The 18,219-nt window shown below is 43.4% G+C and overlaps 2 protein-coding genes across 2 annotated transcripts; one reads left to right on the forward strand and one right to left on the reverse strand.

Annotated features, from left to right (window-relative positions):
* The first annotated feature begins 2,381 nt into the window (after positions 1 to 2,381).
* ogdhl (oxoglutarate dehydrogenase L) lies at positions 2,382 to 16,865 on the forward strand. Its single transcript, XM_067235915.1, has 21 exons — positions 2,382 to 2,518; positions 3,392 to 3,494; positions 4,742 to 4,857; positions 4,994 to 5,148; positions 5,249 to 5,395; positions 5,487 to 5,577; positions 5,701 to 5,880; positions 5,965 to 6,093; positions 6,174 to 6,353; positions 6,445 to 6,597; positions 7,405 to 7,507; positions 7,612 to 7,740; positions 8,497 to 8,647; positions 11,977 to 12,104; positions 12,210 to 12,388; positions 12,622 to 12,693; positions 13,206 to 13,331; positions 14,004 to 14,076; positions 14,163 to 14,326; positions 15,005 to 15,159; positions 15,243 to 16,865. The coding sequence occupies exons 1-21, from the start codon at positions 2,441 to 2,443 to the stop codon at positions 15,364 to 15,366; spliced, it is 2,736 nt and encodes a 911-aa protein (XP_067092016.1). The 5' UTR covers positions 2,382 to 2,440; the 3' UTR covers positions 15,367 to 16,865.
* On the reverse strand, positions 16,627 to 17,464 carry c5h10orf53 (chromosome 5 C10orf53 homolog). Its single transcript, XM_067235916.1, has 3 exons — positions 17,374 to 17,464; positions 17,109 to 17,228; positions 16,627 to 16,796 (listed from the first exon to the last, which is right to left on the reverse strand). Exons 1-3 carry the CDS (start codon positions 17,462 to 17,464, stop codon positions 16,732 to 16,734), a joined length of 276 nt encoding a protein of 91 aa, XP_067092017.1. The 3' UTR covers positions 16,627 to 16,731.
* Positions 17,465 to 18,219: the final 755 nt, after the last annotated feature.

Below are 18,219 nucleotides of genomic sequence, written 5' to 3' on the forward strand. Positions count from 1 at the left end.
ATGAACAAGGTAGGAAATGACACTTGCGAGCACAGGCTTGTGGATCTCTTGTCCTTTGTATCGTTCGAGATGTTGATTCCCACGGCTGGTAGGGTTTCGCCACTCAACATCCAGCCAGTCCAGTGTTTGTGTGATGATTGATGCCTCCGCTTCCTCCGCTGCCAATGAGCATGAGTGATAGAGCACGGATGCAGGCGGAGGAGGAGTGGGGATAGGGAGGGTATGGTTAGAAAGAGCCGGGCAATTATAATACACCATAAACCCCCTTCAAGGTAGATGGTCATCAATCAATGTGACTGAAACCACTTGCTCGTCATGACTCATGTTTGGTCTCTATACAAGTTTAGTTGGTAAAATGATTATTATTAGAAGCGGTAGGCTATGTATGATGCAAGGACAACTAGTATTCGATTCTGATCTAAATTAGTCCTCATATTATATTATTATATTATTATTTTTTATATATTGTTATTATTATTGTTGCTTGTCTTTTTTTTTTCTCCACAGGTACACTTGCACTTATAGCAGTTCATGTTGTTTAATTGTAACTTTTTTAACTACATGCTCTTATGGTTCTTCCCTTTGGCACTTACTTTGGTTGTTCACAATGTGTGCTTCATGTTTTGGCTACTCGCAATGTTTTGTGGCTATCTCGTTGTTATGATCAGTGACCTATGCACTTTGTAAAGCTCTCTCTTGGAAGTCGCTTTGGATAAAAGCGTCTGCTAAATGAATAAATGTAATGTAATGTAAATGTCATACAAGCAGTATACGTTTGTATTTTTTGTGTGTGCGCGAATGCTCTCAACCAGGTTACCTGGACGGTCGTCACCTTTGCAGTAGCTTGTGCGCCGTGACCGTGCATCACCTGACACAGGAGGCGTGCCTTCAGTTGCTGCGCCTCCAAATGGATCGGTGTTTGTGTGACACCTGCATCATATCTTTTGCCTAGCATCTGACTCGACATGATGACAGTGTAAAAGAGTTTCTGCCATAAGGTAAACGTAGTTTTACAGTTACAATTGTCAATAAGTCTCGCTATTTGCCTATGTCAGTGTCGAGATTGAGTTGACACCGCGTCTCCCATGGCACGGATATAGGAGATTAAGGATCTATTTTGACGTTAAGGGATTAGGATTTCAGAGCAACGCACTAGTACGCAGAATCAAACAGTGTTTTTGTTCTTGATAGAGGTCGATACTAAAACAACCCATTCCCCTTCAAGTATTGTTCTGGAGGAAAATGTGTGAGCACCGGTAGGCATGCAATAGGTTCTGTATTCGAAACGTGCTCTTTTTATCTATTGCAGACTTTGTATTTGCTTATAGCATCTGCAAATCTCTGTGTTGAGTGGTAATTTAATAAACCCTCGAACAACCGCCTTTTTGTTTGTGATGCAGGAAATGGAAATAGCCTAGACCGATGCATTAACAGAACTGGGTGCGTTGCAACGCGGGCAGAGTAGGACACTCTTTTATGCGGAAATTAAGATGCTATCGTCTGCGTAAGCATCCACTACATAGTGATGATTTTTTTTGTCCGCGGGTATGATAGTTGATATAAAATATAACACACTTTTATTGACAGTGGCCTATAACAAACTTTTTGTAATCACTTGTCTCAAAGGTTCGAGCTGACTAAAATAACTCCTAAGCAATAAAATCCCTTTGTCGTTTTTCATCGTCCAGGTCACCTAGGTCAGGATGACGCCTATGTGGCCTATTGATGTTTGGTTGTTTTTGATCAATTATGTGACATTGGCCAAAACCATAAGTCACTCATCAATTACATGATAGTTCATTGCGCAGTGGAACTATCAGAGTCAGATGGATGAGCGGTGAGGGAGTCGGGCTAGTAATCCGAAGGTTGCTAGTTCGATTCCGGGTCATGCCAACTGACGTTGTGTCCTTGGGCAAGGCACTTCACCCTACTTGCCTTGGGGGAATGTCCCTGTACTTACTGTAAGTCGCTCTGGATAAGAGCGTCTGCTAAATGACTAAATGTAAATGGAACTGTGTAGTCTTCAGCCTCCATTTCTTGTCCTCAAAGATGAGTCAGTTCCGGGCATTGGCAGGGGTCCTGAAGGGTGGTGGGCGACAGTGGCTGCGGTTGCATGGTGGAGGGGTGGTTCGGTTTGTGTATGAACCCAAGAGAGGCTGCTCGTCTGGGTCTGTCGTCCCCTCTGCGGTGGCAAGCAGATCCAGTTATGTGGAGGAAATGTACTTTGCCTGGTTGGAGGATCACAGAAATGTCCATGAGGTAAAATGACAGATGTAAGTCTGATAATTTATTATACAGTGTATGTACATTTGGGAGACTGAATGGATTTGGTTGGTCTCTGCCTTAGTCCTGGGACACATACTTCCGCAACGTCCAGGCATCAGGTCCGTCTGGTGAGGTGGGTGAGAGACGCCCCTCCACCCTGCTCCAGGGTCGGGCCATGTCCCAGACACCTGCCATGGCACAGAAGGTGGTGGAGGACCACCTGGCTGTACACACACTCATAAGAGCCTATCAGGTAACACACACACACAAATGCGCACGCACTGGATGAAAGGTATAAAGAGTTTTACAGTCCATTCCTCATAATTGTGTATCACTAGCTTGACGACTTAAAGCTCTTGTCTTATGCGTATACCCAGTAGTGTTTCTGTGAACTGCCTCATCCAAAATGCAATTGACTTGTCAGAGCATATGAATTTGGCAGCAAGGAATGTGTATGCCATCTTATTAAAAGGAATACAAAATTTGTTGTCACTGCATGTGGTTATGCAAATTGAAAGATTATCTGTAACCTACTTAGCCTGGGTGCTTTTTGAAAATAGAAATATCAAAGAGATTACTTAAACAAAGCAGGTGCTAACATTTCCCCTCTCCCTCAAATTAATTAGAAGAACTATCCGAGGGATTTATTAAATTCTGTAATTTGGCAGAGACAGAGTTTCATTCCTAGTGCATGTTGCAGGCCTGTAGGGAGTGTGAAAGTGTGTGTGTATGTATTCTGTAAGTGTGAAAGAGGGAAAATTCCCCAGGGGGTTGAACTCAGTATATAGGCCTTCTCTTATGGAGGGTCATTGTATTCCCCGAGCTGTTCATACAGTACTGTATGTGGGCCCTGGAAATTGAAGCAAGGAGGACACGTGAAACGTCAAGCATCAAGGACTCGCCTCACATTCACACACACTCAAATGCACATGTGAACAGTGTAAACACACAGAAATGCCCACGAGCCTAATGTGCCTACCCATTCTATCCATTTCTCTCTTTCTCTCCCCACCTCCCGCCTTCCCCCTTCTGGATATATATCACCCCCATCCCTCTGTCTCACCCCTTCCCTCTGCTGTCTCTCTCTCCCCCCATCCCTTCCATATCTCTCTCCCTTCATCCTCAGATCCGCGGTCACCACGTTGCCCAGTTAGATCCCCTCGGGATCCTGGAGGCTGACCTGGACTCCTTTGTTCCCTCTGACCTGATCACGACCATCGACAAGCTGGGTGAGAATCCCATCGCCTGAGGTAGCTCTAAAAGACTCGTAAGACTCAATGAAGTTTCAACAATGCTTTGGTCCCAGGATTCATTCAACAGTCCTTCGCGTTCACTTCATTTTTGTAGTTGCTCTCTTTTTTACTCTTTAGCTTCTTGTTTTCTGTGCGGCAGGCTTCCTTCTAGCATCTCTTGTTTGTATTCCCCCTGCGGGTTCCTTTGGGTCTGGTGTTCTGAAGGGGAAATTATGTGATATGCTGACTAGGTTCCCATTCTGGAGGCACTTCCTTACATCCTCAAACACTTTCTTGTTTGACTCTAATACCCCATACCATCTTCTTATCATCTTCCTTCCTTCTTTGTGTTATTTATGTGTTTTTGATTAGTACACTAGATACAAACTATAAGACCATTGGGATAACATAAGTGCAGTGTTTGACAGTTAGTGGATTTCCTTCAAAGAGAGCAAAGGTGGTAGGATTTTGTGACACATTGATGATAGGAGGTTGTTTCATCACTGATTATCTCCTCCTGTTTTGTCGTTAATTATTCATGTAACCTTTGCTCTGGCTTCACTGATGATAAACCATGGAAATACTTGTGAGATCAGAGGCCGGTGAAGTGCAAAACACCCACACATGCACAGGAACTAGGGGTATAAGGCAAACGAGCCATTTTCAGTCATCTCCACCATACTACACACAAACACACGGACCAGGCTAATGTTATCTGAGTCCTAGGCCCATTAATCTCAGCCCTGGCCACTGTCATCCAGCATTTCATTTAGCACTGTGGGGATCAGGTGATGCGGGACAGAAGCAGGCGATCGAAGAGGAGAGTAATAGCTACTAAAGAGAGAGCATGCTTCTCTATGAATGTGTGTGTGTGTTGTGTGTGTTTCCTGTTTCTGTCGGGCATTAGTCTGTGTAAGGACACAGATTTGTGTCTTATATTGTCACTACAAGGCGTATAGGTTTTCTACAGAAGGCTAATGGTCCCTTACATGGTCAGCTGAAATTATTCTCAGTACCGGTTGTGTGAGTGTGTATGTGCACAGTAATGTGATTTGCTCCTGTGTGTGTGTGTGTGTGTGTGTATACTATACAGTAATGTGATTTCCACCTGTCTCCTCTGGGATGTGATTGGGACATTGAGCTTGGGCAGGACTCTAGGTATGCTTTATCAACATAGTTGATCCATGGTCAGTATTATGTTTGCTGTCACTGTAAGGTTTATCTCCTCTTCTCTCTTGCTCCAGGATTCTATGGTCTCAGTGAATCAGACCTGGACAAGACCTTCCAACTGCCCGCCACCACCTTCATAGGGGGCGGTGAGACCACACTGCCCCTTAGGGAGATCATATGCAGACTGGAGGTATTTGTATGTGTTTATGTGTGAGTTTGTTTAAGGAAATAAAAATGGAAATAGAAAGGTGTTGTGTGTGTGTGTGGGAAGGGGGGGGGGGGGTGTAGATCCCATTAGTACAACATACAATGTATGTGTTGCTCAGATGTCGTACTGTGGGCACATTGGGGTGGAGTTCATGTTCATCAACAACATGGAGCAGTGCCAATGGATCCGCCAGAAAATTGAGACTCCTGACATCATGCAATTTACCAACACTGAGAAAAGAACTCTTCTGGCCCGCTTGGTCCGATCTACACGGTGAGTGTGTCTTCCCACCTCCTGCTCTGTCAGAATAATAAGGGTCCGTACCGTATCTTTGTCCTGTACAGGTGTCTGATGGATATCTCTTGTGGCTTAGGTTTGAAGACTTCCTGGCTCGTAAATGGTCATCTGAGAAGCGCTTCGGCCTGGAGGGCTGTGAGGTGCTCATTCCAGCTCTCAAGACCATCATCGACAAGTCTAGCGCGGCGGGCATCGACAGCGTCATCATGGGCATGCCTCATCGGTACGTCCTGATACAACATCAACCTTGAGGGACACATCCACGAGTAGGGTCACTGGAGGTTAGCATTGACCGTGCGCTGCTGTGTTTCAAGGGGTCGGCTGAATGTGCTGGCAAACGTAATCCGGAAAGAGTTGGACCAGATCTTCTGCCAGTTCGATTCGAAACTGGAAGCTGCAGATGAGGTAACCTTACGTCACAGCCTGCAACTGCTTGGTAGCATAATTATAGGTGTTTTTTCCCCCCTGCAAAGTCATTCCTTCATGAAGGCCCTTATTAGGTGATATATGTTTTTCTCCTGTCTGTAGGGTTCGGGGGATGTGAAATACCATCTGGGGATGTACCATGAGAGGATCAACCGGGAGACAGACAAGAACATCACCTTGTCACTCATGGCAAACCCCTCCCACCTGGAGGCCGTGGACCCTGTAGTGCAGGGCAAAGCCAAGGCCGAACAGTTCTACAGGGGAGACACACAAGGAAAAAAGGTACCGGAAGACACAGAGCATTTACAATAAGCAGCATGTTTCAGTAAACATATTCCGTGACCTGTCTTGGTTGTGGTGTATCAGGTCATGTCCATCCTGATCCATGGAGATGCAGCCTTCGCTGGTCAAGGGGTGGTCTATGAGACCTTCCACCTGAGTGAGCTCCCCTCCTACTCCACACATGGTACGATCCACGTGGTGGTCAACAATCAGGTATGTCTGGCTTTCATCTTCTCTCATGGGGACATCCTCTTCCCTGGGTTCCGGATTATCTTGATGTATTTATATGTTAGATCGGCTTCACCACGGACCCACGTGTGGCGCGCTCCTCTCCGTACCCCACCGATGTGGCGCGGGTCGTCAATGCACCCATCTTCCACGTGAACGCAGATGACCCCGAGGCAGTGATGTATGTGTGTCGGGTCGCCGCTGAGTGGAGAAGCACCTTCCACAAGGACGTGGTCATCGACCTGGTCAGTAGCGGGTGAAAGAAAAAACTGTAAAACCGGTCTTTCTTCTACCTGATTGCAGGATGCCATCAGTCTATGTGTGTGTGTGTTGCAGGTGTGTTACCGGCGGTTTGGCCACAATGAGATGGACGAGCCCATGTTCACCCATCCCCTCATGTACAAACAAATCCGTCGGCAGGAACATGTGCTTAAGAAGTATTCAGACAAGCTCATCGCAGAGGGCGTGGTCACACTGCAGGAGTTTGAGGTCTCCGCTTTTAACCTTACAGGCTACAGAACCCCGCTACATTCATTTTACACAGAGAGACTGTACTTTGGTGTTCACACTGTCCCTTTTCTCTCATCTGTTAATGTAGGCTTCAGTGTGGTCTAGTGATGCCACTCCATCCAGAACAGCTCTTTAAAACAAACATCCATCAAACTTTGTTTCCTGTAGTAAAGACTTCCTATCTGCTTTGCGTTTTCTTCTGTTACAAGGCTATAATAGGTAGCGCAACAAGAAAGGACACTCTCCCAGTACTCTTTCTCATCCTACTCTCAGTCCAGCCCAGAGTTCCAATTGTAGCACCAATAGCATACATTTAGTCATTTAGCAGACGCTCTTATCCAGAGCGACTTACAGTCAGTACAGGGACATTCCCCCGAGGCAAGTAGGGTGAAGTGCCTTGCCCAAGGACACAACGTCATTTTTTAGGCACGGCCGGGAATCGAACCAGCAGCCTTCTGATTACTAGCCCGATTCTTTAACCGCTCAGCCACCTGACTCCCAGCATAGGGTGTTTTAATTGCCCTCTCTTTATGCTGGGTTTCATGGGAGTCCAGGACCCCTTCCAGCCCCCTACTCAATTGGAAAGCTGTTCAAGCCAATATGTTGAGAAAGGCAACTGAACCACGATCACCTTTTTTTAATTATTTTTTTACTCTCACTCCTAGACAGCTGATTGTCTTGTGTGTTAGGGTCTCATTCCATCAAAGGTGATTGTAAGAGGATCTATTGTGCTGTATGGACTGCAGGTAAAGGTACTGTTCTGAATCTATGGTGATCTGCTTGCAGGAAGAGGTGGCCAAATATGACAAGATCTGTGAGGAGGCATACAGAAGTTCCAAGGATGAGAAGATTCTACACATTCGTCATTGGCTGGATTCTCCCTGGCCAAGTACAAATAATATTGTTCATTTATTAAACATTTTCATAGCAGGTGATGACACTTTGCCAGCCCTGGCTGAAGCTTATTTCCCATGTGGGTTCTGCATGGTTCAGATTTCTTCACGGAGGAAGGGGAGCCCAAGAGCATGACCTATCCTCCAACAGGATTGGATGAGGACGTCCTGCGGCACATTGGCCAGACTGCTAGCTCTGTCCCGTTGGAGGACTTTGCCATCCACTCCGGTAAGTGGCAGTTTGCCTGCTGGTCATGGTAACTATTGTTTTTTTTTTATAAACCAGCACAAAAGAACTTTCAGTTACAGTCTATGACTCGAGACCCCCCGAAAACCCGTAATCTTTATGCACGTAAATTCAGAATTTTTCAGCGGTCTGCTTAAAATTCCATCTAAGTGGTATGTAACCAATGAAGGTATTTACAATAAATACGATTAAATACATATACGTTTTTGAAGAATCCTGTACTAAATGTGACTAGACATAATTTCTATCAATCAGTTATAATTCTTAGGTTCTAATCACATGTAAGATCACATACAGTATTTCATTGTGTTAAACCTCGTCCACTCAGACCTCAGCCTCTTTAGGACTTTTGCCACCGCCTCTAGGCTCTCCACTATCTACTGTTAGGATCTGCAGTGAGTAAATAAAGGAGATAAAGGAGGAATGAATGAATAAATGTAAAAGAGATGACTTGTAAACAGCCATGCCCAGGGCCAGCTGTCCTCTGTAAAACAGCTGGTGTAAGGATGGTCAAATCAGACCTGCTGCTTTCACTTTATGTGGTCTAATACAATAACTGTTGCTTTTTATCTTTCCCTTCATGCTCATCTCTCATCATTAATTTTACTTATCTGTCAAACTGTGCAACTACTGGTTGGAAATACCAATGAATGGGTGGAAATGTAGTAATTGTTCCACTTTATTCAAAGTGTTCCTCACATACAGCTTTTTCACAGTGTGTGTCTGTGTTTGCTCCAGGTGTGTCTCGCATCCTGCGAGGACGGGCTGACCTGGTGAAGAAGCGTCAGATGGACTGGGCTCTGGGGGAGTACATGGCTTTCGGCTCCATGCTCAAAGATGGCATCCATGTTCGCCTCAGTGGACAGGATGTGGAGAGAGGAACCTTTAGGTGAATACCTGTTAACATGAACAAAAATCAAATGCCCTCCCTTTTTTCTATGACCCTACAGCCTGTCAATTGGGAACGCTTTTTGTTATGATTCTGGGTTGGCGTGAAACATGCACAGCTGTAAGGGTTCTGTCTGAGTGAACACATGTAGGCACAAGAAGCTGAGTGGAGAAAAGATGGTTCTCCTATGCAGAACGAATAAAAAGTATATTTGTTTAAAATACACAAGATGCCCACGCAGACAACTTGACAATTTTGAGGGCCTGTGTTCAGGTTTAGGGGTACTAGGAATAAAAAGAAAAAAAAACATTCTAGGAATTCATTCTGAAGGTGTTGACATAATGTCTCTGGAGACAGAGGAAGTCCGCTCTCGACTTCCCTCGGGACTGGAATGATTCACACATGGCGTCATTGTTGCTGTGATGCATCTGGGGATGCTCAAAGAAAGCTGTCTGATGGTATGTGCTGCGAGAGGTGGACTGCCATGCAAACAAATCCGTCCTCCCTTTCACCCGCCTGTCTTATCTGTCTCTCTCTTCCAATCTCCGCCTGGTAGTTTCTGTCTGTCTGTCAGTCCATCAGGGGCCCCACCACTTAGCACGCGCTCCATACATCACCCTAACAAGATGGACCGGCTATTCTGCTCTGTTTTGTTTGGCTCTGACATCTGTTTCTTCTTTACAATGTTCTTAAGTTATCTCTGTGGCCGGCTAGGAAAAGCAGTTTCTCAAAAAATAAACAACCCAGGGAGATAAACAGCGATGGGAAGCAGCCAAGCCTAGACATGGGTCCTCTTTTCTATCTTGTCTACTCTTTATTTACCCTACTGTCATCTACTTGGTGTAAACCTGTCGTACATTTCTTTTCTTCCTCCCCTCGTCTTTTCTGGCTCCCAGCTAGCCACCGCCTTTCCACTTAACTCTCCACCTTCTTTTACTTCTCCACTTTGTTTCTTTCTCCCTCCATCTTTCTTTCCTGTCTCCCCTCCAATTCTCTCTCCCTGGTCCCCTGTCTCCATCTCAGCTTCCGTGGGACTGAACATATTGGTGTGCCACAGTTGGCTGGGTCTGCCTACGTTGCCGTGGGACGTAGCGGTTAGAGTAATGGACTCAGTACTCTGCGTTTGGTGGGTGCGTTGAGCCCAGCTCCACTCTCCCCTGACTGATGAAGGCGAAGGAAGAAGTGCGTGTGTGTGAGCGAGAGAGAGGGAGGAAAAGAAAGAGAAAATGAGGCACAATGGAGAGAGCGGGTCATAGTTTATAAAGAAACCCTGAAGAAATATTCCGCTGTCCTGTTATATTCTTTATGCCATACAGTTTCTGAGGGAACAAGATAGTGTGGTTACTTGGTTTCAGGCAGTCTTCCATTCAAGAATTACTGTGAGAGATCCGTTTTCAGTAGACATAGAACAGCAACCAAACTAAATAGGGAGTCAGGTGGATGAGCGGTGAGGGAATCGGGCTAGTAATCAGAAGGTTGCCAGTTCGATTCCTGGTCAAGCCAACTGACGTTGTGTCCTTGGGCAAGGCACTTCACCCTACTTGCCTCGGGGGAATGTCCCTGTATTCAGTGTAAGTCGCTCTGGATAGGAGCGTCTGCTAAATGACTAAATGTAAATGTAAATGTAAATAGTGGTACAGTTCCTGGCCTCATTAGTAGGGGTGGGAATCTTTTGGTACCTCATGATTTGATTAGAATCAATTCTTGTCAGGGAGTCAGGTGGCTGTGCGGTAAGGGAGTCGGGCTAGTAATCTGAAGGTTACCGGTTCGATTCCGGCTGTGCCAAATGACGTTGTGTCCTTGGGCAAGGCACTTCACCCTACTTGTCTCAGGGGGAATGTCCCTGTACTTACTGTAAGTCGCTCTGGATAAGAGCGTCTACTAAATGACTAAATGTAAATTCTTGGGGTCACGAATCGATTAAAAATCGATTCACAATTTTTCAGATTTCAGATTTTTCTTGATTTTTAATCAAATTTCGATTCAATATATGCTTACATTTGATTCCAGTTTGCTGTTTAGTGTTACTTGTTTCTATTTGACTGTGATAGGCAGTTAAGTGTTGAAGAAAAAAATCCCATTGCTTCAAAACCTTTAAATGTATAGTTTTTCTAGCAGTTTAGTAAACTCATTGTTAAAAAAAAAAAAAAAACTATTTTTTACATTTGTGAATCGATATGAATCGTTAGAAGACGCAATTCAAATGCAAATCGATTTTTCGCCCCACCCCTACTCATTAGTACTGTACATAATTTTCCCCTGGTTACTGAGTTCAGATAAACAGAAGGAAGTGTTCCTATTTATACAAATCAGGAACACGTGAGACTTGAAGCACCTACTTTGCATACCAGGCAAAAAATAACAACCATTGGAAATCCTGGAGATGACTGCATTACTTCCCTTTACGTTTGATCATTACACAAGCTCAGCTCAGATCCATGGGATTTATCCATGTGTGTGAGTCTGTGTGTGCACAAGAGACATCATTAGAGTGATGTTAAAGGGGGCTTAAATGATTGTCTCATCGGGCTGGTTCTGATGGCTGACTTGCACATTGGGAGCGAGTGGACTGGCAGTGCTTGTTAAATCCTGCCTCTTCTCTCTTCCATCAAATCCTGTTGGCCTCTATTGCCAAAAGATGACTGGAGACAAGTTATGAAAGGGAGGGAAGACTATACTCATCATGGATTGGTTGTCTGTAAAGAAAGTTGTGTGAGTGAATCTTTGACGGATCGCACTTTTGCCCCAGTTGTCTTCTTGTTTACATGCCAGTGAGGACAGCTTGGTGTCCTTAACACCCTCCTGTCAGCTTATTCTCTGAGTTGTTTTGTCCAACCTTCTATGAAATTCATTTAAAACGCAACCCTAACTCTTACCCTTTAAAGGGGTTGCTATTTTAAAGCTTAAATTCATTTCCTTTCTGTACACGGAGAAATGCAGATAATGATAATACAGAGCTCCTGTACTGAGCCAGTGCTCCTGGAACAGAACTTTGTCCACCTCACCCAGAAGCTATTTTGACGCCCCTCCTACTTTTTGTACACACATCAAGACTAATGACTAGCGGCTCGACTTATTTTTGTAAAAGTGGTTTTGGTTGTATTCCAATTATCTGTAGTTTCTTTGGTCCTGTATGAAAGGTTTTTCCCTGAATATCCTTGGAAAAAATCCTTTGAAAATACAATGCACCACCACACTTGTTCTGAGTGCCCAAAGAGCTCAACTGTGTAAAAGATGAGCATTTTATGCACTATGAACAGACAGATAGAGAAAGGCCTTCATTTTTTAAATCCTTCTGTTCGCTTCTTTTTCCACCTTCTTTTTTTCAGTCACCGTCACCATGTTCTGCACGACCAGGAAGTGGACAGGCGCTTCTGCGTTCCTATGAACCACTTATGGGCCAACCAGGCACCGTATACCGTCTGCAACAGCTCCTTGTCAGAGTATGGAGTTCTGGGTGGGTATGACTGACTCAAATGCCCTGTCATCTCACCACATGAAAGTAAGTTTGACCACCATGACTTGGCTGTGATGATGTTTTCATGCACCTCTATCAACCCAGGTTTTGAGTTGGGCTTCGCTATGGCCAGTCCTAATGCTCTGGTGCTGTGGGAGGCCCAGTTTGGAGATTTCCACAACACGGCCCAGTGCATCATAGACCAATTCATCAGCCCGGGCCAGGCCAAGTGGGTCCGCAACAATGGCATTGTCCTGCTGCTGCCCCATGGGATGGAGGGGATGGTGAGGAGAGAGAGCTCAAGCTAACTAGCTGTGACATACATGCCACACATATGCTTTAACAGCAGAGATGCTTACTAGCAGTCATAAATGCTACCATTGTTAAAAAATATTAAAAGAACGTCAAACTTTCTTTTACTATTTATCATGGTGCAGTGAATGTTGGGAGATGGTGGCTCACGGGAATTTATAGACATGAGGTTTCATCACCGCCTATCCCCCTGTCCAATCCTCAGGGTCCGGAACACTCTTCAGCCCGACCTGAACGATTCCTACAGATGAGCAAAGATGATCCTGATCGCTTCCCCGTATGTACAACACTTACGACCTTTAACCTATAGCATCCATTATCTTTTCTATGAATAATTCCAATAATGAAAACATTATTTGCACATGCTTCATGTTCAATGCTTAAGCACTTTTACTCAATAGGTCTATGGGGTATTCAAGTGATTCTCCTGATAGCTTTGGAGATGAAAAGCCTCTTCATTTTGAGCTCTGAGGCTTAGTCGTAACGAGCCCCTCAACCCCCAGGGCACATTTACGGAAAACTCTGAAAGAGCAGTTCGAGCCTCAGGCTGCATTAACCAGTATCATTGCTGAGTTGGACACTCATCACCTAATGGGATATTGATCAAACTTTCGGAAAGAGCATACACTGAATTAACATTTCTCTACAGAGTGTATATGTCTGTCTGTTTTTTGTTCAGACCACAGTATCCATCACAACATTGCAAAGTGAAAATGTTGATTTTTACTGACTAACTGTTCAGCATTTTTAGACTGGCTATTTGGAGAAACATGTTTGATTGTGATACAGGAGTACAATGGAGACTTTGAGGTCCAGCAGCTCTATGATTGCAACTGGATCGTGGTCAATGTTTCCAACCCGGCTAACTACTGCCATGCGCTGCGGAGGCAGACCCTACTGCCATTCAGAAAACCGGTAAAGAGAAACTCTCTCTCAGGCCTCCGCTACACAATTGTGTACAGTATATCTATCCACTAATATCTTAACCCTAACATCTTATCTTTAGTCATCCTGAAATATCAATCAGTATTGACAACCCCGATACAGTTGTCTAAATTAGCAACCCTACAGTAGGACTAGCCACTATATAGTACAAAGTTGACCACAAAGGTTAGATTTGTCTATGTTTAACGGCATCACACGTGCTTCAAGTTTTTAGTTTCTTCCCTCACATATTCCTTTTTCAACCCTACCAGTCTCTGTTCTCAGCACACGGTGACTGTCTAAAGTTAACTGATCCCCTGTCGCAAATAAATGTGATGCTTTGTGGAGCATGAGAAAGTCGCTTTCTGAGCAAATTAGAGAGAGACCCAATGGGGGATGATATTGTTTGTTTCCAAAAGAAAGTAGTCTAAAATCATGGATGCAGTTGGTTGAACAGTGGAGGTTTTTTATTTTTCGACTGTTAAGAAAATGTTTATTTTCCCTAATGTTGTCTTGGAGTGCAATATGATGACCACAAATCACAGCAATTTTATCTCTGTGGTTTTTCCTGCCACATAATCCAGAAACGGATGACAGAATCAATCTGCTGCCTACAACTTTATTATAACTGGAATCAAACTTAATGTATCTTTTGTTTTGCAGTTGATTATTTTCACGCCTAAATCTCTTCTGAGGCACCCTGATGCTAGGTCCAGCTTTGATGACCTCGCAACAGGTGAGGCACACCTTCTTTGTCTTCTGACAGTGTAAAAGACAGTGTAACAGTCATGTCAATTACATTCAGCTAAATCTCTGTTGTAGGTACTAAGTTTCGACGGCTGATACCTGATGAGAGTCCAGCCAGTAAAAGCCCAGGTCATGTGAAGAGGGTCATTTTCTGCACCGGAAAGGTCTACTATGAACTGGCCAAAGAAAGGAAACAGCACAACCTGCAGAGTGACGTAGCCATAGTCCGGCTGGAACAGGTGTGCTTCTCAAAAAAAGTCTAAATTAATTTTAGACTGGACTCAACTCTGGTTTTAATGGTCTTAACAAAATATTATGTTAATTTAAAATGTCAGGCTAATGCTTGTATTGACCCTTTATCTTAATTTTGTTTCCATTCCTGGGTCACAATTTGTGTTGGCTCGGGATTCTCTTGACACTTGTTGGTTGCAAAAAGAATTGGTCTGAGATGAAGGTCCAGTTTATTACAGAGTTGAATGTTATAAATCAACTAGTTATCAATCAATCAATCAAGTTATAAATAACTAGTAAATAAAAATGTAAGTAGATATAATACAAACTGAAAACATTAGAGCACAGAGAAAAAAAAACCCTGAAAACACAAAGTCAAACATTGTGTGTTCCCAGTCAGCAACACCCTCTTCCCTTTCCTTTTATTAAGACCTTTTGAGCTGGGGAAGCAAAAGAGGCCGTAATCATAATACATTTTGGGGGGACCCCCAAAATGTATTATGATTTATGATTAATTATGATTGGGCGGGAAGAATTATGATTAATTCTTCCCGCCCAATGTTGACTCCATGGCTACGGCCTTGAGCCACATGCTCACAAAACAGAAATGCAGAACAAAGCAGTATAATGAATAATCAATAAGTGGCTCCTACAATGCTGCCATCCTTGGGTTTCTGTGTCACCAGATTTCCCCATTCCCCTTTGACCTGGTCAAGGCCGAGATCGGCCGCTATAGCAACGCTGAGCTGGTCTGGTGTCAGGAGGAGCACAAGAACATGGGTTACTATGACTACGTCCAACCCCGTTTCCTCACCGTGGTGTCCAACAAGAAACCTATATGGTAAGTCTGGGACAAGACAAAACCTCATAATGAACAAAAGAGGATCCGTATGTGATCCCTCAGCATGTGTCTCTTTGTTCCAGGTATGTAGGCCGAGATCCTGCAGCAGCCCCTGCTACAGGGAATAAACTCACCCACCTAAATGAGCTGAAGAGGTTCATGGACACAGCTTTCAATCTAAGCTTTTTCCACGGGAGGAACTTCTAAAGCGCTCTGAGATTCCTCTCACAGACAAGAGGGTGGAGGAGGGTGCTGGTGATGTTTCCTAATTGGCTTTATACTCTGTATAACTCGAGACAACTATCATCTCAGTATGCCTGCGCCTCGTCCATTAATTGTATACAGCGCAACAAGTTATCCCTTATTTCTCAGTGTGAGAAATGGTTGAAATGCGTGAGAAATACAAGGTGTTGCGTGAGAGTCTCACGGCGAATGGGTTAGACTCGAGAGCCCAGGTTGATGTACATCTAAATTAGCTATGCATATCATTTAGCAATAGGTTCCTGCTTTAGCTGGCATTGTTTAGTACTAGCATAACACTTGAGGGCTAGTTTCTATAGTTTAACACTCCAATGTCATAAGACGCACAAGGCATACTGGGTCACATTATATAATGAATGTGCAGCATCCATATTCCAAATACGTAGACTGTTTAGACACATCTAGGATATCAGGGTTTCTCCTCGCTGTTGGTGAATGACTGTAAGTGTTGTCACACCTGGTTTCATCAGGAGACATCAGCCAGCTGGCAGAGAGACAGGCAGCCCGTCATGTTCTCCTCAACAGACAGAAGGCTCAGCAAGCCTACCCTATGGAGCCTGAGAGAGGACATACACACACACTCACACACATACATATATGTATATATATGTATTTATTTATTCCTGATATGCATGTGTGTGTTTGTCCTCTCTCAGCCTGAATATATATATTTACTGACACTGTAGAGCTTAGTAGAGCTCCATAAACATTTGGGTGTTTTGTTTTTGTTTGTTTGACTGACGTGCTGAAACCCTTAGCAATTACACAGGGGCTTGAATAAAATCCGTCTGGTTTATTAGTTGTCATGCTGTCAAATCGAAAGCTTTCTTTTGACAGTGATGCAAATACTCTATGGGTGTGTGGTTTCTGTTAGATGAGCTGTTATATTTCAGTTGAACCTGTGTGATTAAGCAACATGAGAAAATAATATTTTAAAGGTAGCATGATTTAAATGTAATGCCAGATACTAAATATGGTTAATATTTTGTGGCCATAAACTTGGTAGTTTATAGTCAGTGGCTCACTGTAGACATCAGTAGAGTAACTTCAGAGCAAATACCTAGACATTAAATACAAGAAAATAAACACTATAAGTGTAACCATTTTTGTAGCCCAACCTCAACATTTTAAGTAGAAATAGAACACTACGTGATTTAAGAGGACAGTTTTAACATTGGTCTTCCTTTGCTGATTTGACCCTTTAAGAAGAAATGCTGTGTTGCTTGTCATTTAACAGAATTCAAATTTGTCTTCTTTCTTTGTAGACTTCATATTACGTTTGCTGCCCATCAAACAGTGCATCAGTTTCGCTTAGTATGCATTTTTCACTGCAGCAAGTGCCTCCTTGCAAAGGGGGTCTAGTTTCCCGTCTCCTCCTACAATAGACATAAGGTAAAGCATTGTTGGGTCATGAGAAACATTGTACTCTGCTCTGTCTCAATAAATAGTAGCTGTAATAATGCATCAATAGCATCTCTATTCATTATTACATCATACAATATAATCTTAAGTCACTCTTGATGGCTTAGGACTGCATGTTGATCTGATAACATACTATTTTCACTTTCAGTGGTCAAAAACCACAGTAATATTAGTCAATGACTCCAGTTTAAAGTGAGTTCCACACATGTAGCCTACCTCTAGCTTCTAACTTGGTAAACCTGGTTCCTCACAACCAACAAACTCACCGAACTCAAGTTGCTTGATGTTGCATGTGTAGACATACTCTCCATTGATTACCAGCTCCACCATGTTCCAGTCACATGTTGGCTGTAGAACACATTGATACCCCGACTCATTCAAAGCAGCTATGTATATCAGGGAAGAAGTTAAGGATTTACTCTAAATGTCACGAATTGAGAATTGTAAATGTATTGTAATGTGCATTCATAATACTGTCATTATTCCATGTTCGTCAGAGCTCACGGCCACGGTAAGTGATAGATCGTGTACCTTGAAGACCTTCCAGACGAAAAGTACTGTGTTTCACGACGCCGCATGACTCGTATGCCCCATAGCGTATAACTACTGAATGTTGTGGCATTGCTGAAAAAAATTAAAACATTCCTAATAATTCACTTGTCAGGCAGCCTGAGCTTTCAATTTCAAGCAGAGTCCTTAACGACGACGCACATGCGTCATCTCTAAGAAAGTATTGCTGACCTGATAAATGTGCTAAAATCCACTGAAACCACGAGGCAAATCTAACTTTTACAAGCTACAGATGGACTAGGAAAGTTAAATAAACTGTCAACTTAAAATGTGTGAAAGAAGATTATTGATATTTTACGATTTACAATGCAGGCTTTTGTTTTACGTCATAATGTAGTACGCAATCAGCATGAAGGCACCTGTCAGGGCGAAAGAGTCGGCCTCACATATGCCTAAATAAATTACAGTTTTAATTATCTTCTGAAAATGTATTTGTGATGCAAACAGAACATTTTCGTAACTTACCCCACATCCTCTCCCTCTTTCTCTCGCTCTCCGTGTTTCTCCCACTCGATGTAATTGTATCTGACACACAATGTATCTTAAAGTCCCTCAGCAGTCTCAGTTGCCCCAGGCTCTCATTCACCCCATCTAACCACAAGTCTGTCACTGCAATCCATCTACACATCAGTATTCATGTACTTGTTGATATAGTGAATGATAAACACTATAAATATTTTTGTTGTGCATAGTGTTGTAGAGTGAATCATTGACTTACATACTAGCATGTCTCAATTGTTGTTATTCAGTCTATTGTTTACAGTTTTTCATTGTTTCTTGTTTCTTGTCATAAAATGTAACTTACCC

This window comes from Osmerus mordax, chromosome 5 (genome assembly GCF_038355195.1).
Source record: "Osmerus mordax isolate fOsmMor3 chromosome 5, fOsmMor3.pri, whole genome shotgun sequence".
NCBI classification, from domain to species: Eukaryota; Metazoa; Chordata; class Actinopteri; order Osmeriformes; family Osmeridae; genus Osmerus; species Osmerus mordax.